The following is a 19701-nucleotide window of genomic DNA, read 5'->3' on the forward strand; positions in this document are numbered from 1 at the left end:
ACCTTGCTAGCCTTCTCGGCGTAGCCAGGTGTTACGAATTGCGTTACTCAGCGTACTGGACGCCGAGTGATTTTATGATTTTATACTCACAAGTGAGTTTCAGAGTTCGACATTCCGACAGCCGAACTACATTCACCATCAAGACATACATCACATTTGAGTACCTGTGTCCATATAATTTGGTCTCGATTCGACGTGCTTATACTCTTACGAATATAATCACAGTGACCGAATCGGGCTCCGACGATTTGTGAACTTCGCAGAATTAGTAGCCTTGTCTTCAGGCTCTAGAACCCAGAGACCGAAAGTGTTCCTTCCTCAGTCGCAGTCGCAAGATAAAGAAGTCAACAACGTGCTCAACGCGACATCAACGAATTTTACTTCTCGGCCGAGCTCGGCCGACGAGTTGGTACGCCCCGCATTCAACCGAAGAACGTAGTTAGCTTATTAGTTACTCGGCCTGCGCGCCACGTATGTTTTGTAATTTTTAGAGTCAACAGTATTACACCATAAGTTTTTGAGACGAACATGACATGTTTTTTTTATAAGCCAAATTTCTTTTGGGGAGTACTAAAAAGAAGTAGAGAACTTGTGAAAAGGAGTTCAAAAGTCAAAAAACCAATACCATAATAAAAGATCCTATTGAAACGGCTAATCTCACGCGTATTTTCTATATATTTGGTCGCACAAATTGCATGGTATCATAAATACAGATCTTTGATATTATCCTTCCAACTCCTTGGGTAGATATATCATTGTGTAAAATCAAAAAATTCATAGAGGCTCAACTCCAATTTTTATGAAAAATATTTTTTAAAAGCAACTTATAAGATATTTTTGAAAGCTGAAGGTTGTTTCTTTTAAAATAAGCAAGTAATTTTACTTTACCGGACACTTTTATTGTTTAAATTTAAAATTAAAAAACGTTGGATGAAAAATAAAATTCCAAACGGGGCTAAGAGTTAAATGATCTTGGTCAAGGGGTTGGTTGCAATTTGCTTAAAAGGAAGAAGAGGGCTGAATTCAATAGAAAAGCACCTTCAGCCGGTTTTTGCAAAGACTGAAAAGACATTGGTGTACCTCTTTTTTCTCAAAAATAGCAACAGATGACAGATGCTTCTAACAATGGCACCCAAGCTCCTCTCTCCCCTCTTCCCATGGCTTATTCTACTGACCCTCTTCCTCCTCTTCCTCTACTCCTCACTCCTCCCCTTCCACCCACCCTCTCCACCAACCCCTCCATCCAACAAGTTCCCCACTTTACCCTCCTGCAATTTCTTCAAAGGTCATTGGGTCCAAGACCCCAACCGCAGACCCATGTACGATGAGACCTGCCCATTTCACAGAAACTCCTGGAACTGCCTCAGGAACAAGAGGGACAACATGGGAATCATCAATTCTTGGAAATGGGTCCCTCAAGGTTGCGTCTTGCATCGGATCGACCCGGCACGGTTTCTGGGTCGGATGAGGAACAGGAATATTGGGTTCGTCGGCGACTCGCTGAATGAGAATTTTTTGGTGTCGTTTTTGTGCATTCTGAGAGTGGCTGATGCGGGTGCTAAGAAGTGGAAGAGGAAGGGGGCTTGGAGAGGAGCTTATTTTCCCAAGTTCAACGTTACGGTGGGGTATCATCGGGCAGTGTTGCTCGCTAAATATGAGTAAGATATCCTAGTTTTGTATCAACTAATTTCATGGGATTGTTAGTTTTTGCTATTTTGTTTGATTTATGAACATGCGTTGCGCCTTGCATTGACCTTTTTAACTATCTAGGATTGTGGTCTTTGATTGGATTGTGAATTTGTTGTTGTAAACCAATTTGATGTTTGTCTATTCTATTAAAAGAATGCAACTCTGTGTTAGATTAAGCATTTTCGGGCTTTCGTTGGCACTGACATTAGGAAGTTTCTGGATCTAACCTTGAGCTTCTTAATTTTGTATGTCGAAATGCATGCTAGACATATGTAGATCGACTTGAATGAAGTCATGGGAAACTTTGATTTATTCTTGCTTATGCATTTCGGTATTGGGTTTCCTTGAGTTTTACGGGGACCGGTGGTGGTTTTAGTATTTCCCTAAACTGGAATTTTAATCTGGAATACTGTTTACTGTCTTTTTTCTGAGTTTCATTTTTCGTGTAAACGAGTTATGAAAATGGAAACCTCACATGCTCATAGCTGATTGAATCAAGGTGGCAACCAAAACAGACTGCGGGTGGGGATGAAGATGGATTGAAAGGAACTTATCGAGTAGATGTTGATATTCCTGCCAATGATTGGGCCAACATTGCTGATTTTTATGATGTCCTAGTTTTCAATACAGGGCACTGGTAATACCCTTCTCCTTCTGATAATTCACCAAATCTGTTGATTAACGAATTGATTTATTTATTGATATCTTTTTTAAAGCATCGTATATTGTATGGTCCTCTTCAGTAGTCTATTTGATTGATGAAATGGCCCATTCTAACCCTAATCATCAATGAGATTAAATTGATTAATGAATGCCAGGAAAAGGTAGTGGACATAGAGATAAAAAAGAATTTATTTATTTATAAAATACACACACACTCACACAGAAAGAGAGGTTACAGTCTGGTTTTTGAAAGGAACATAAATAACTTCAAGTAATTGAAAAACTTTTTAAAAAAAGAAAATCAGAAAGCTTGCTTTACAAGTATCCTACAGTAATCCTAATTGGTATATACGGGAAGCATTTCCTCTATCTCCCGAAAAGGACATCATATGGGTTAAAAGGGTCGGTGGCCCTAAAATTAGGATTCATTTGATATTGAACACACTTGTGCTACACTCAAATCTCCTGTTGAGTTTGTTACTCTGAGCTAGCACTTCATTAGTTTTTGTTTACATGTCTGGCCTCTGTTATCAGTTCATATTCTGCATAAAACAGCATCTGAAGAATTTGTGCTTAACTAGGTGGAATTCTGATAAGTTTCCAAAAGAGAGTTCTCTCACTTTTTATCGTGCGGGCAAACCAATACTACCTCCCCTTGATATATTAGATGGATTTAAAGTTGTTCTTGAGAATATGGTACCATACATACAAAACAAAGTTCCTCACAAGACACTCAAGATATGGCGTTTACAATCTCCAAGGCATTTTTATGGAGGTGATTGGAATCAGAACGGCAGTTGCTTGTTCAATAAGCCCCTTGAGGAGCAGCAGGTATGAATTCATTATGGCTACCCTTATACCACTGACCATGGTTTCATACACCTGCCCATTGTGAAACAAAACCGTAAAATTTTGTGATTTTCTTTTGAATTTGATATTTTTTGGAACATGTCACCAACAATTCATAATCAAACAATGGCTTGAAATTGAAACCAGATCTTGTACTTCCATTTTTTTCCTTCCTTTGATTTTTGTTTAGAGTGTTTTCTTGATAAACTCATAGTAATGCCTCAACAGCTTGACTTGTGGTTTGACCCCAGCAACAATGGACCAAACAAAGAAGAAAGACTGCTGAATCGTCTGATTGAAGGTGCATTACAAGGAACCAATATTCAACTGCTTGACCTGACTCAACCGAGTGAATTCAGAGCAGATGCCCATCCAGCGATTTGGTTGGGACAGAAGGATGCCGTTTCAGTCTGGGGCCAGGACTGCATGCACTGGTGCTTGCCTGGTGTACCGGACACATGGGTTGACATATTATCAGAGCTGATCCATGTTGGGTTGGAGTTGGGATGATGAACAACACTTGGTACACCTAGACTGGAAATTGCATACAGGGATGACTTTTGTGGAAGCCGGGTTGAGCAGAATCAACTGATTCTTTTGTAACACAAACTAGGCTGAGATAAAGTGGGGCATTGGCTGCATACAATCACGGCACAAGTTTAATTGGAAATTTGTTGACATCTTTTTTTATGGAGGATGGCGGCTTTCTGTTCCTTCTGTTGTGAAGGAGAATGGCACGGTGCAGATTCCACTGAAACTGTAACAAAACCAGACCGCGAAGAAAAAAATTGTAACAAGTGAGAGGCATCATATTTCTTCATTGTTCATTGAAATTATTTCCGGAGTCAGAGAAGGTAGTTCCTGGATAGATCGTGGTTTTCTCGATCCTCTAGGTTAAAACAGAATTATCAAGCATTCAGAATCGGGTTTATGTTTGTAATTCAAACTCTTTGTTGCTTAAATGCTTGCTTTCTAAAGAAATGCAAATCAGTTCATATGTTACAGGCTGTTGTATGCCGTACTTGAACTCTGTACACTTAAATTAAACAGTAGCTGGTATAGCGGAATGATATTGTAAAAGTATACTTGTGTTTGTATGTATGTTGTTTATCACTCGAGAGCGTTTATCCTTACACTTGTTGTCATGTGTTCTACAAAATATCGATTGTATCGCGGATATTGACAACTTTTTGGGTTGGACGTCATATAATATAACAGTGCAAGGGCCACAAATGATGTTAGCATCTGGGCTGTGGCCCAAAAACTCAGGGTATTAGACCCAAATCAGAAATCTGCAACAGCATCTCATTAGCTGTACTACTTCATGGTTCCTTTCCTTCTTCTGAGTTCTCAACCTTAAAGACATCAAACAACCTTAACTCCTCTGAAAATGGCGTTGAGAATCCATCTCCTTTCCCCAAAACTCCCCCACCAACCTCCGAAACTGCACACCAATCCCTTCCCCTCCTTATCCAAATCCCATCTCAGCACCGCCACAAGACCCAAAACCCGAACAATCCACTGCACTAGCAGCGGCGGCGGCAGCAGCAGCAGCAACAATGACGTGATGAGTGACGTGGAGCTTGCGTCGGATTTGTCCAAGATGAACAGTCTCTTGGCGCAGAGGGAGGAGGCCATGAACAAGAGCAGGCAGCTCCTCTTCGCGGAGCTCTGCCAATTCGTGGGTTCGAATTCGGAGGAGGTGAAGAAGAAATGGGGGAAGTTGGAGGAGGAGGAGAAGATGGTTTTGGTGAAAGGGTTTGTTTCGGTGTGGGGTGTCAATTTCCACCCGCTGTCTGCAAAGTCCGTAAAGCAGTTGGTGGAGGAACATGTCCAGGAACAAAACCCTAAACCTGCGAATTCGAAATCGTCTTCTTCTTCTGCTGTTTCTGTTCTGTTTCCTGGTTTCAAGAGAATGATGGGCTTCTCTGATGACGACAGTTAGATCGATCGATCGATCGATCGATCGATCGATCGATCCATCCATCCATCCATCACTTTTCATTTTTCACTTTTGTTTTGGATTTCAGTTTCATCAGTCATTCATTTTAATTTATTATCCAGAAACATGGTTTTTCGTTATCAAAGTTCAAATAGCATTGTAAATCCACATAAATGAGAATCTCTTTGGGGAGCATGAAACATCAAAATTGGAAAAACATATGAAATTTGATGAGAGAGGCAATCTTCATTTGATAACTAGTCCGGAATGATTTTCTATATACAAACTGATAACCCACATGGATACAATTTCCCCAAATATCTTACCATACCTTCAGTGGCGAAGTCAGGAATTGTCGGGAGGAGAAGCAAAAATAAAAAAGCATCACTCCAAGCCTGTTTCGACAAGGCAGGAAGCTGTTTAAACAGTAGAAAACCTCCTCCTTGTGATAGAAGCAATCCTACTCTTACACTTTATGTAAAGCGAGTCCAACACGGCGGCCTATCGCTGTTATTATCAGTGTTCATTACAATAAAACCAGCCAAGAGTGAAAGGAATAAAATGCATAGGCATAACTAAGTTACCTATTTTCTTACATAAATGCATTAGGGACCATTTGGTGCTTGGCTCACCAGTAGCCGTATTCTATCAAGTTTCCCAAAATTGCTTTTCACAAATGCAAAGTTCAGTAACACAAGCTTGAAACCAGAACATAAATGAAGTTTGAAACTAAAAGAACTTCAGTACCGGCCAACAGCTTCAATCTGCGTCCGGGAATTTGTTTCCGCTAACAGTGCTCCAGTAAAAAATGCTTCAAGCTGCATATACAGTGAAAATCAACTGTTACATAGAAAGAGGAGGTATTACTCTCAAAAATGCTCCATCTATGAGAAGGGATATCAAACTGTATCACTGAAACACAACTTTTGGGTGAGAACTGAGAAGTGAGGTTCCTGCAACTGTCAATAAGCAAAGTGTGACAAAAGCTTCAGAGATTTTAGTGGCCAGAAATAAAGCATACAAAAGGAGTTTAAACCCGTTCTGTTTTCCATGCGCACCGCGAAAACTCGTCTAAGAAGGAATTTTCCACCAAGAGAAAGAATACCGAGTCCACCTAAGGCTTTTAGACTTTCCCTTAGAAGCATTGGCCAAAAATATTTCCTCTGCTAGGTTCTGCAGAAAAATAAAAACGAAGGAATGATGAACAAGTGACAAAGAGCATACACGAGATAAAAGGTGCAAAAGTGACAAGACAAATTAGGCATAGATGACACATAAAATTCCCTTAAAACATGAAGCCATTGATAGTCAAAACAGGTTTCCTGTATTGATATAGATGAGGACATCAATCATATCTTTGTGATTGGATTGTGACATTTTATTGGACTTCCCGAAGTCTCCCCTCATAACTCATGGTACTTTACGTTGCTGTCCATCTTTGCGGAAGATGCTCTTGACTGCAAGATTAACGTTTCAATCGAATCCCACTTTTATCTCCTCCTCTCTCTTCCCTCCATCGAAATTGAATCTTAAATTGAATTCTCTGTCGTCCTTCTCCTCCCTCTCCTCTCCTATGTTCACCAAAATCTCTTTCCTCCCTCTCCTACCTCCATCAAAATCTCTGTCCTCCCTTCCTCTCTCCACTGAAATTTAATTTTCAACAAAAATACACAAACCAAACCCACTATAACCAAAACAAAATTAAGATTTTTGTTTCTTCAATATATTCTAATTTCTGCAATTTCAAAGAAATCAATGACATTTCAAGACTTCAATTTTGGGTTTTGAGTGACATTTTCGAAGAAATCAACTTACATTTCCAGATTTCTGTTTTGGGGTTTTGAGTGGCAATGGATTATAGGGTAAATGAGTTATGCCGGAGGAGGAATGTCAAGAAACTATCATTTTGGTGATCATATGGCAGGAAGGAGGAGGAGTTGATGCCAAAAGATTTGTTCTGGTGAAAGGATCTGACGTGACCCCATCAGCTCAAGGGTCTATCCGAGATGGGTAGGAATTTAAGATTACAAACGTTAGTGGTTGTGACATTATCTGGGACTTCGCGATTACTTGTGGGACTCACACTCCTATCCATCTACACGGAAAATGCTATGAGTCAGAGATATTGAGGAGCTCCGAGATGGAGAAGAATTCAGCATTCGTGATCCGACAAAGTTTTAGGTGCTACACTTACAATGGAGCTCTGAGATGGTTTGGTGGTTGCCTCAGTGGGTGACATTCATTGTAGGTGTAACACATAAACTTTGTCGGGTCCCCAATCAAAATGTCTCCGTCTCAAAACTCCATTGTATGTCCGAGCTTAGCTAACGTGGGTCTTCTTTCCTCCAGCCAAGAGCATCTTCCGAGAAGATACGCAGGAGCGTAGAGTCCTACGAGTTACTGGGAGACTTTGTGAAGTCCAATAAAATGTCACAACCATTAACTTTTCCCGATCGCAAATTCTTCCCCATCTGGAATAGACAGTTGAACTGGCGGCGATCCTAATGGTGCTGCGTAAGATAATTTCACCAGATAAAAACGAATCTTTTGACACCAGATTCTCCTACACCGAATGTAGTTTCTTGATATTCCTCCTCTGTCATGACACCTTTACCTTTATAATCCATTGCCGCTCAAAACCCAAAATTGAAATCTTGAAATGTCATTTGATATTCTTCGAAATTCCAAAAATTGGAATATATTGAATAAAAAGAAAACAGCAAGAGCCATAATTTTGTTTTTGTTATTGTGGGGTGGCTTGTGTATTCTTGTTGAGAATTCAATTTCAATTGAGAAAGTAATGGGAGTGCAGAGATTTTGATGGAAGGAGGAGAGGAGAGGGAGGAGAATGATGACAGAGAATTCGATTGAAATTCAAATTTGATGGAGGGAAGAGGAAGGATGAGATAAAAGTGGGATTTATCAGCCTTCACATTAGCTTCGTTCTTCTTCAACTACATTAAAACTTCAACACTACATGCAATGGTAGGGTTCTAAATTTTAGTCCAGAAAATTAAGAGCCTATTTGGTACTACATGAACTCAACTTTTTAAATCTAACGGTAGGGTTAAAACTTAAGTCTGTTTGGTACTCTACTTGAATTCAACTTTTAAAATTTAAAAACAATTTTCAAGTTTTAGATCTTAAAAACTTGTTTGGTATGGTTATTTTCAAAAACTGAATTTAAGACTAATTAAAAAATATAATCTATTATCTAAAAATACAAAAAATGAGTTTTTAGAGTTTTTTTAACTTAAACTCATTTCTTCATTTTCTCTCCCTCCTCCTCTCTCACTCCAAATCTATCTTTTTCTTTTCTTCTTTCTCTCCCCCTTCTCTTTTTATTTTGTATTTTTACCTTTTTCTTCTCTCAAAAGAGGTAGAGATGAGAATATACATACAAGGCTTACAAGATCTACTTCCCTAGACGATGTGGGGTGTTACAAATATTTAGCATGAATTTAGACTATTTATTCTCGGTAACTTTTTAAAAATAAAATTCATGTAGATTATCATAATTTATTTTTACGAAAATTTTAACAAAAAAAAATATTTAAAGACTGATAAATAAAGAAAATTTCACTGAACCTATCCCATGAAACATGAAAGTCATAGAATAACATGAAATATATGTTTCATGTAATACGTGGAAAAAGAAACATGAAGGTCATAGAATAACATGAAATATGTGTCTCATGTAATACGTGGAAAACCGTTTTTACACGTATGAAACACATGAAACAACAAAAAACACATGAAATATATATGAAACACATCCATCCATCCACCACCACCACCTTCCTGTCTATAAGCATAGGTTGAAAGTCAAATCTACATACACCGTATTCTTCAATCATCCAATTTTATATCATTTTTGTCTCATAGAATGCTTTAACAAAATATGATTGTCAGTTTAGGAATAAATAATATAACTGCAATATTGTTTCTCTATTTTAGACTGGAAATCTAATTAAACAAATACACTAAAATAAAAAAAATAAAAAAACTTACTTAAGACTAGAGAATTACTTGAATATGTATACTTGAATTTTTATTGGAATTTTTTTTATAAAATAGAGTGTTGACAAAGGATGTTTACGAAACTTTACAAAGAAGGATTCGATGCTTGCTTTGTGAGTTGAGATGTAGACGTAGGTATTATTTGTAGGTATTGGTGTCTTAATTGAATACAATCAGGCTATATATAAAATTGAAATTCATTTAAGGTCATGTCCAATGAAGAAGGCAGGTCTAGAGGTAAAAATGGGCATCTCGATGATAGGCATGTGCGCCGACACCCAAGGGTGATGAAACCATTTTAAATATGCATACAAATAAAATATGTAATTAGAAAGAAACATGCCAATGCGGGAACATGTTCAGAGCATAAAACTAATCAAGAATAATGTGAAAGAACTATTATAAAAAGGTACGAACAAAGGAATGGGTCTTACACAGAGAAGGCTCGAAAGATACCGATATGGGAGTACCCTAACGCTGGGATCATATGCCTCAATTCTAAATCTTGAAGGGGCACTAAACAAAGGGTGGATGGACCAAAGTTTATAATAATAATAATAATAATATTAATAATAAGAAAATCATTTTCTTTCTGAACATACTAACTCCCTGTTTTGAAAACTCGTGTGGTACTACATAGTAGGTTTTCTGAAAACTGTAGCATGCCATGAAAAACATTCATAAAACATGTATGTGTAAACTAGTGCTCAGTAATGGTAATATAGTTGCCCGAAGGCAAATCCATAAAACATCCGTAAATCACATTAATGATGTACTCAACTAAGGGTATTATAGTCACTCGTAGGCATGGTCATCACCCGAAGGTGAAGCTATACGACATTAGGTTACGCTAGTGAAGAAATATGGTAAGTCCCATCACTCGAAGGTGAAGTTGTACGACTTTGGGTTATGCTAGAGAAGAAACATATACATAACACACCAACACTAGTCCTGGCTAGTGAAGCTGTCTGACACTGGTTTCGCCAGTGAAGCTGGGACTATGTCATAAATATCCTCAACTGTGTCCTATGGCTATTGACTTCTACATACTCGTGTTGTTTGTATGTGATGTATGAATACCCACTAGATAAGCATAGAAAACGTAACCAAATTCTCATACCAATGTAGAATTCAAAATCTTGATTAAATTAGGGGTGCAACTCGGGCGGGTTGGGAGGGTTAGAAGGCCAACCCAATCCTAACCCAACTTTTACAATTCAGGCTCAGGTTCAGGTTAGGTTTCATTTGGGTTCATTTGGGCTCGGGTTTGAGTTAAGGTTTACTTGGGTTGAGTTTGGGTTGCCCAACTTTTTCAAGTTTAATCTTGTAACAACTTAGTTTCCAAGAATTCCTAAAAAAAAAATTAAGTCAAGTAGCATCAAAGCTAGCTAACTCTAATTTCATAAATCAATCTACTATAATGTTTTAGGATTTAGAGACTGCGAATATGGGCTGACTAATCAAAGCCTCTTATTCCCTAAAAGCTTAAGTAATTGTAAAGGGTAATTTACTAAAAAATTATTAGAAATGGTGTTGGTTTTTTTACTTGGCACACTTGGGTGTAGTATGAGTATAATTGATATGGGTTACAATCTGGTTAGACTGGGTTTGGTTAGTCAGGTTAGGTTGGGTTGGGGATGGACGGGCAAATGATCAATCCAACTCAATCCAATCAATGAATGGGTTGAAATTGGGTTATGTTCGAGCAGGTTATAACTAAAAAAGAACCCGCTTGTTCGGGTTGGACATGGACGGGTTCGGATTTGCCCAACCCAAGTTGCACCCTTATCTGAAATCATAAACAAGCCATAAATGTGATTCCTCTAAACATGTCAATTTATAAGCCGTAAAAAGCCATGGTTCATAAATTTTTCGTAAACGTAAATTCAACAAATCGTAAATAAATCATGAAGCGTAAAATCATGAAACCATGCTTTTCATGAATGCAAGCCTAGCATTTAATAAAAAGCTACAATTTAAGAAGGGGTTCACTCATAGATACTTTGTTGCCAAAGAGCCATTCGAACTAGGGAGGACTGAATTGCCACTAACAAATGCACCTAATCACATAAATGGATTAATTAGTAAAACCTTACTAAAATGATTGAATTTGGAAAAACAGAACGCGAATTTGGTATCAGGGCGTCGAATTACCCTATGAGGGGTCCTGGGAAAAGTCAACGAAAAAGTCAACGGTTGACATGAAAAGTCAATCGAGATGCCGAGCCGGTCAACTACGTTAAAACTTCAGAATTTCACTAAATGGATGTCAAAAATGGACTCAGTGCGTCGAAATTAGTCTAAGAATGTTCCCAAAATTTTTTTGTAAAAATCAACATAAGGAATATTCCCAAGAATATTTTATCTGTGTCGGGTTAATGGGTCAAGGGGTCGGTCAACGAGTCGGGTCAAATGGTCGGGTTGTTGGGTTGTCGGGTTGGGTCGACCCAATTTAATGGAAGAAGAAAGCCATAATTTGAAAGCTCTGTTCATCCTCGAATCTCAACTAAAAATAGCAATCTAATATACCAATTTGAAGCCCAAGGAACAAGGAAGATTAGTATACCTATCCCGTGGCCGAAGTTGGTCGGAACATGACCTGGAAGGTTGCAGGTTCTCACCATAATCTATTGAGGTCTCCCCCGAGCTGTTTTTGTGATGCTCCGACATCCAAACATACAAACACGATAAAAAAATGAACCATGAGAATAAAAGGAGAAGGTTTAGAATGTTTTCAAAGCTTACCTATGTTGGCATCGGCGAGAGGTCGCCGGAGATGATGAACAGTGGCCATGGTAGCTGCGATGCAGTGAGATATAGAGGGAGTTAGCGTGTTTTCCCCATGTTTCTGGTTTCTGGGTTACGAGGGTGGTAAATTTCGTCGAGATTGCTACCTGGTGGTGCAGTTCGCCGGATAAGATGGCGAATGGTGATGGTGTCGTGGGTTCGACAGAAGGGAGAGAAAGTTTGAGGAAAATGAGAGAGTTCGAGAGAGGGAGGAAGGAGGGTCCACAGATGGTGATGGTGCTCGTCGGAGTGGCGAGGCTAGTGGTAGTGGAGGTGATGCTGTCGTTGTTGGTTATGCAAGCTCGGAGAAAGAGTTGCAAAGATGAGGGGAAGATACAAGGAGAGAGATGAGGGAAAGAGTTCGAGAGAGTCCCCGAGAGTTTAGGGAGGAAAATGACACGGGGAAGGAAGGGAAGTGGGCCCCACGGCCACAAAAACCCACCAAAAAACAAATATCCAACCATGATATCTAGAATAATGAATTGACTACTTTGCCCTTCGACTTCGTAATTCTGTAAAACGTTCATCGTAACTCGGAATTCGATTTCACTTGCTCCTACACGTTCGTAGTGACGAGTTCTATGTGAATAAATTAAGAAAAAAGTTTGTACATGTCATAGAACGAGAGTCAGCGAAAGTCAACACTTTCTTCGTTAGGGGTATATTCGTAAATTCACGTTTTAAAATTATAAAACTGTAATATTTGGGGATAGGTTGTTACAATCTACCCCCGTTAAGAAAATTTCGTCCTTAAAATTTGAAGGGTGCTGATCTTAAAACTTGCATTCTGGTGCAGGACCATCTAGGTTACCCTCTGTCCAAGATGGTGAATGTTTTACCAGTGTAGCCATTTAGACATTTCATTTGTTGTGGGTGGAATATCTATGAATAAAAATGTGATTCTTATTATATATTTGTATCATTCATTTGTATCATCTATCTAATAGAGATGAAACTCACATGTGTTAGCGGGTTTTACCTCTATTAAAGAGATGAGACAAATAGATGGTAAGTATATGAAGACTAAATTTGCTCTATTTTCTATTCAATTTTTATATCATTAAATAATTTTTACGCAAATTATTTAGAAAATAATTTTTTTTATTCAAATCTTATGAAGACTAAATTGTCATTTCATATTATGTAGACTAGTCCTAACACATGCTTACGTGTTATTTTTTACTTGTAATTTTATTTTTGTTTAAAATATTTTTTATTAAAAAAAATTAAAAAATAAAGGGAAAAAACTGCCCACTAACCTCTTCCAAATTTGATCTTGCTACCTTTTTGCCTTCTTGCTTTGTATATATAGATACGTTATTAATTAATAAATTTTGATGTGAAGTGTATGTATTCAACAAGATATAGGGTGCTAATAAAAAAATTATTTAGTTTTCTTTCTTTTAAATTGTTTTTGACAAAACAATATTCAAAAGTTTCATTTGGAATTGGTTTTTTGAAAGAAAAAAAAACAGTTATGTTTCAAAAGTACTTCCATTATTACATCAATATTATTGGTACAAATGTGAGTACTTTCTTTGAAAAATACTTGAAATGTTGTTTGATGGAAGCACATGAAAATGATTTTTTATTACTTAACAACACTTTTAACTTTTTTTTTTAATCAAACAATGTCAAAAATAATTTGTCTTAATAATCTAACAATGTTTTTAGTTATTTCCAAACGTGTCTAGTTAATTATCAGTAAGTGAATATGAACCTGAGTGTTAAAGAGAAGACACACTGTTTTGACCACAATTAAACCGTAGCTTTGAAAAATCATTATTAAAATTAGACAGTAAAAGCAGATGTGTCGATAACATCGATATTGAACAAAAATTAAAAAAAAAAGAAAAAAACTCATAATCCAACAAGGAAGAAAAGAACTATGAAATAAAAAAATAAAAATAAATAAAAATTGAGAACGAAAAGTATATAAATTGCAATTTTTTTCTCAGCTGCTTCTTCCTCTTCAGCTCTCTCAGGGATGGAGTATAATTTCTCACCACAATCTTCGGTTCCACTGCCCAAATCTAGGGTTAGGGTTCTTCCAATTATGCCATTCTCCTTCTTCTTCCTCTTCCTCCTCAATTTCTCCGCCACAGCTTCCGCCTCTTTACCCCAAATCCCAAAATTTAGGTTCTGATTCTAACATCCACCAAAATCTCTTTCAGTACATTAATTTAGTCTTCAAACTTGAAAGACTCAATTAATGTACCTAAATGTTAGTACCGAAATGTATTATATTGAACTAATGTATTTAAATGTTAGTACCGAAATGTATTATGATAAATTAATATACCTAAATGTGTGTACCGAAATATATGCACCGAAATGTATTATATTGAATTAATGCACCTAATGTATGTGCTAATGTACCTAAAGGTATGTGCTAATACGTACCAAAATGTATTATATTAATTTCCAGTAACAAGTTATGATTCTAACATCCACCGAAATATTTTTCAGCCGTCTTTGAAGAGATTCTTTACTAGGGTTGGAGTGGTTATGAATTTGAGCTTCAATGGAAAACATTAAAGGAGTCATGACTAGCAATTCGAGAGAAGAAAGCATGACTCCCAATCAAGAAGCCATGACTTCGAGTCAAGAAACCATGGTTGCTGTGATTAGAGTGAAAGAAGGAGTGCAAGCTATTCCCATAAAGAAGGCGCTGATCTTAAAACCTGTGTTCTGGTGAAAGAATATGCAGGACCATCTGGGTTACCCTCTGTCCAAGATGGTGAACGTTTTACCATCGGAAACGAAGATTCTTATGATGTTTTCTTGGATTTTTATGCCTTAAGGCCCTCTATCAACACAAGTGAAGGTTCTCGAAGGGCCTTTACCATCATAACTGAAGGTACAATCTAATGGAGCATTCGAGTACCTTCACTTGTGTTGATAAAGGGCCTAAAGGCATAAAAATCCAAGAAAACATCGTAAGAATCTTCATTTTCGATGGTAACACGTTCATCATCTCGGACAGAGGGTAACCCAGATGGTCCTACAGATTCTTTCACCAAAACGCAGGTTTTAAGGTCAGCGCTTTCTTTCTTGAGAATAGCTCATCCTCCTTGCACTCATTTTTTCACTCTAATCACAACAACCATGGTTTCTTGACTCGGAGTCATGGCTTATTGACTGGGAGTCGTGCTTTCTTGGCTTGGATTGCCAATCACGACTCTTTTAACATTTTTCATTGAAGCTCAAATTCACAACCACTCCAAATCTAGTAAAGAATCTCTTCAAAGACGACCGAAAGAGATTTCGGTGGATGTCAGAATCAGAACCTATTGCTGGAAATTGATATAGACCGGTAACAATGTAAGAAGCGAGAGGAAGAAGACATGAAGTTCAAAAAGAAGGGGAGATGTTACAATTTACTGGAAATCAACCTAGACTGGTAACAATGGAGAGGCATGCAGAAGAAGATGAAGTTGAGAATATATTTTTAATTTGTAAAATCCAATCTGACTATTACACGCATGTGAGAAACATTATACGGTCATTTTGCGCTGCCACATGTCCAAACTAAAACAACCCACTATAGGTTTCCCATTACTTTAAGGTTCCTTACAATTATACCCTGAACATTTTACCCCTTACAATTAAGTTCAAAATAGCTTACAATTTAGTCTTCATTACAAAATAACTTTTCTCCCTTGTGATCGAAGCAATCACAACACTCAGTTCATAAGAATACTCCCTCCTTGGAAAACCTTCACGTTGGCCTATGGGATTCAAATACGTTAAAAGCTCTATTAGTATGCTAATGTGGTATATGTGTATGCCAACTTCACATATTTATTGCCATGCGGATCAAACGAATTCAACAGGTAACCTAAATGATTATATTTTGGAGTTTATAGGCTTGCTAATAGATCCAGTGATGTTAGTCCTATTTTGCTAAAAAGTAACCTTCTAGGAGGATTAAAACGTGAATTGAAATATGATGTTAAGCTATTAAGGCCCTCTGTTGTGCATGATGCTATTGCAATAACTCTTCAGATTGATGCTAAGTTGAATAATTTGAAGCATAATCCCTCGACCTGTGTCCTTGCTTAAGCCTCAACCATAGTTGATTCTTCAACTGCCAAGTTTACTCCATTTGAAATTGTATATGGAATAGCTCATCCTCTCATTACTACTTACGAAATGGGCATAAAAGCTGAAAGTGGTAGAACAAACACTACTTGAGAGAGAGATAGGATGCTGGCAGTGTTGAAATCCAACTTGAAATGGGCTCAAAACAGATTGAAGTCTCATGTTGATAAGCACAAAACTGAGAGAGAATTCTCTGGGAGATTTGGTGTATTTGATACCAGTTACAGTCTTTAAACTCTCATGCCTGTCACAGGTTACATCCTAAAATTTTATGGTCCTTTCTGAAGTAATGAGAAAATTGGAAAAGCAGCTTACAAACTGAGATTGCCAGAAGAAACCAGGATTCATCCAGTTTTCCATGTCAGTTGCTTGAAGAAAAAGTTGGGGTCTTAAGTCATTCCTATTGCAGCTTTACTACAGCAAGCCACAGATGACTTCAGCACCAAGGTTCTTAATCAAGTGTTGCAGAGAAGGGTGTATAAGTGTTAGTTCATTGGGATGGTTCCATAGCAGAAGAAGCAACTTGGGAAGACTTTGATGCCTTCACTGCCAAGTTTCGAGAGTTTGGATTTTAAACCTTGAGGACAAGGTTGTTCTCTAGGGGAGAGGTAATGAAAAGAATTTGTAACTTAATCACTTTATTTGGGTTAATTGTGGGATTAGTTATTATTTTATGGACTACAAGGTCTGGCAATCCTTTTATGGACTACAAGGTCTGGAAATACACTGCATAAATAAGCAAACCCTGATGACCAAAAAACAAGCTCTGATATAAGCCAAAAGTACCATTAAATGAGAGTTAACAAGCAAACTTATACCCAAAACAAGTACAGAAACTACTTCTGCGTACAATGGCCGCAGCAAAAAATTATATATATATATATATATATATATATATATATATATATGGGCAAAATGGGTCGAGAAATTGAGTTCCAGAAAATTTCCATACGAGTGATGATGAGATCACATGCAGCAATGGAAATAAACAGATTCAACACTCTTTTGCTATAGTTTGAGATTTAGGTTTACCAGATTGACTATACGTCCAAAGTCTCCATTCTGCTTCACCTGGCAAATGATTTTCTCCTAGGAGACGTTTAACCCGAAAAGAAAGTTGCTTTTTATGATGTGCATAATATACAATTGGGTTTCTAAAAGTTCACCACATCATGTTCACTGGTTCACTGCACAACACAAGCTTCATTTGGTTCCATCTTAACAGAAAATGTGTGTTGATTAAGTTGTGATAGTTTTGAAAAAATCAAATCTTTTCTGTAGCACAAAATAAGGTCGGTGTGAGCAATCAAAAAATCAGTACAATACTCAATAAACACACCAAAAAAATTTGAAAGACTTACTGCGACCTGCTGTATCTAATTGTAAGGATTTCAATTCTCCTGTTTCTTCTTTCTGTCCTCGGATTGTGTCAATTATGCACCACAGTAGTGGCATATACAAGTACCATACATCCTAATACAAAAGAATACTAGTTACAGTTATCAACAACCTTTCTGCAAAATCCAAATAAACCTCACCCAGAAGGAAATAAATATTCAGATTTCGGATTCCATCTATTTGCAGATCCTAATACAAGCAAGCAAGCAAACAAGGCAGATGAGATAAATACAAGAGAAGAAGAAGAAAATAATCTTGCGGCTTCAAGTCTTGATCTGTATCACAGAACAGGATCACCGTCGGGGACATAAAGGCTCCCCACACAAACAGTTGTTGTAAATTTATGGGGCAGACCGTCAATTTCAACATGTTGGACACTCTTTGTCTCTAAATTATACCCAAAAAAAGGCTATAGTAGTCTGTAGAGTGTTGCGACACAAGAACCTTATCACCATCCTTTGAAAACACCAAAGGTTTGCAGCTACAGATTCTCCAAGACAAAGCTGCCTCCTTAATAGAATAAAGCAGGGTCCATGATTTTGTCCCTCCACATTCTTTCATAATCCAAACATCACTTCAGTTGTATAAGCAAACTGCGGAAAAACATAGAGATCTTCCCAAAACCTCCAAACGAAGGTGTATAAATAGACCACCCCCGTTGATAGGTGGTGGGAGAAACTCCTCGTACTTGTGACTAGAAAGATTAAGGGTTAGAATTTTGAAGGGATTTCTATCCGATTTGTTATGCATGAGCCCAGCTAGAACATCCTCCAAAGACACGATTGAACCAGCAAGGTGACAAGCAGAACTGCTGCAAGGCAAGGTTGGGATCCTTTTCCATGAGTTGGGCTATATATAGAGACTTGATAACACACAGATACACTACCTGCTACTATCTTCTCCTCCCTTATCTCCATCGTATGCGCAAGCTTCACAATTGCTAAAACTTTATAGTCATCATGAGTTGAATCATACCAGAGTCCATAGAAGAGGGTCTTGCATAAACCTGGCAGAATCCGATCAATGGTTGTTGGGTAAGGAATCGTCTTCCACCTTTGAATTGACGGATTCCACAAACCAATATCCTCGTGTTTGTTTTTAACGAAAATCAGGCCATTGGAGTAGCCCAACACAACAGAAAAACTTTGTGGGATTTCCAAAAGGTGTTTAATTTGCTTATATATGTGGAATTGGAAAAATTCTCAAGTAGAATTTTCAACAAAAATCTTAATCTCAAGCAGCATAAACCAGATCGCCGCCGCCACATCTACGGAGGAAACCAAACTCCGAACTGAGAAGGTAGACATCACCAAGTCCCCTTCCCGAATCCTTGCAAATATATACAAAGAAGGTATCTTATGGGTAGAAAGTGAGCTAAAGGGGTTTGTAGAATACCCTTAATGTGGCTAAGGCCACAGAACACTTGACCTCAATGAAGATCCGACAAGTTGGTTGGGGGAGGTGGAATGAGGGAGAGAAGTGGATATGAGATTCAATTTTTGATCGAAACCCATCGATCCGAGCACATGGTGGGGTGGGGATAGAATATCACGGCTAAGGAAGTGGGAGGAAGGAAAATTTAAAAAGACAAAAAACAGTAAAAGCAGGCGAAAAATGAGTATTTATCAAATATAGCCAAATATTAGCCCTTAATTTAAAAAATGTTATTTTTTATAAAAACTTTCAAATATATACAAAATATCACTTAAATAGACACAAATTCCCTTAAACTTTAAAACCAAATAAATTAAAAAAACCAAAACCCTATTAGATTGATATTTTGGACGGCAAAACCTAAAAAATAGTGGAGAGATAGTGAAGACATCGGCTACTGTGGAGACTTTGTGCAACCCTAAACGTATGAAGGTGAGTGTAGATGGTTAATTTTTTCATTCTTCCTAGTCTATGTTTTCTCTTTGCTTTTGTAGTTTCTTCCTTTGGTTGACTTTTATTGAAGAACGAATTGTCAATTTTTGTAAAGTTTACGAAATAGAAATTCTTTAGCGCATATTAGAAAAATTAGGTTTTTTATGTCAATGGAAGATTGACAAATCTAATAGCATTTGCCAATCAATTAGAGGTAGTGCTAATAGTTCTTCAGTGCATATTTGAAAAATTAGAGTTTACGGAATAAAGTTTTTCTTTCTGTGTTTTTATTCATCTTATGTTGGTTTGGTAAGCAATATTAATTTAATTTTTTTCAATGCGTAAAAGTAATTGGAAGTTAACTTCTAGAATAGCACCTTAAT

General features: G+C 37.5%; 2 protein-coding genes across 3 annotated transcripts; both read left to right on the forward strand.

Annotated features, from left to right (window-relative positions):
* Positions 1–1049: 1049 nt before the first annotated feature.
* Positions 1050–4222, forward strand: LOC137729625 (protein trichome birefringence-like 12). 2 transcript variants are annotated; one of them, XM_068468604.1, is made up of 4 exons: positions 1050–1658; positions 2189–2326; positions 2934–3183; positions 3430–4222. In XM_068468604.1, the coding sequence occupies exons 1-4, from the start codon at positions 1114–1116 to the stop codon at positions 3709–3711; spliced, it is 1215 nt and encodes a 404-aa protein (XP_068324705.1). In that variant the 5' UTR covers positions 1050–1113; the 3' UTR covers positions 3712–4222. The 2 variants fall into 2 exon arrangements, with proteins under 2 accessions (XP_068324705.1, XP_068324706.1); XM_068468605.1 differs by having other exon boundaries at positions 3453–3635.
* Positions 4223–4532: 310 nt separating this feature from the next.
* On the forward strand, positions 4533–5408 carry LOC137730227 (uncharacterized). Its single transcript, XM_068469293.1, has one exon. It carries the CDS (start codon positions 4592–4594, stop codon positions 5144–5146), a length of 555 nt encoding a protein of 184 aa, XP_068325394.1. The 5' UTR covers positions 4533–4591; the 3' UTR covers positions 5147–5408.
* The last annotated feature ends 14293 nt before the right edge of the window (positions 5409–19701 follow it).

This window comes from Pyrus communis, chromosome 3, assembly GCF_963583255.1.
Source record: "Pyrus communis chromosome 3, drPyrComm1.1, whole genome shotgun sequence".
Taxonomy (NCBI): Eukaryota; Viridiplantae; Streptophyta; class Magnoliopsida; order Rosales; family Rosaceae; genus Pyrus; species Pyrus communis.

What these genes read in the sequence shown, in the direction of transcription:
- LOC137729625 (XM_068468604.1), top strand. Translation starts at nt 1,114, where the DNA reads ATGCTTCTAACAATGGCACCCAAGCTCCTCTCTCCCCTCTTCCCATGG. An exon ending in GTGTTGCTCGCTAAATATGA is followed by an intron (nt 1,659 to 2,188) that starts GTAAGATATCCT and finishes GATTGAATCAAG; the next exon opens with GTGGCAACCAAAACAGACTG. An exon ending in GTTTTCAATACAGGGCACTG is followed by an intron (nt 2,327 to 2,933) that starts GTAATACCCTTC and finishes GTGCTTAACTAG; the next exon opens with GTGGAATTCTGATAAGTTTC.
- LOC137730227 (XM_068469293.1), top strand. Translation starts at nt 4,592, where the DNA reads ATGGCGTTGAGAATCCATCTCCTTTCCCCAAAACTCCCCCACCAACCT.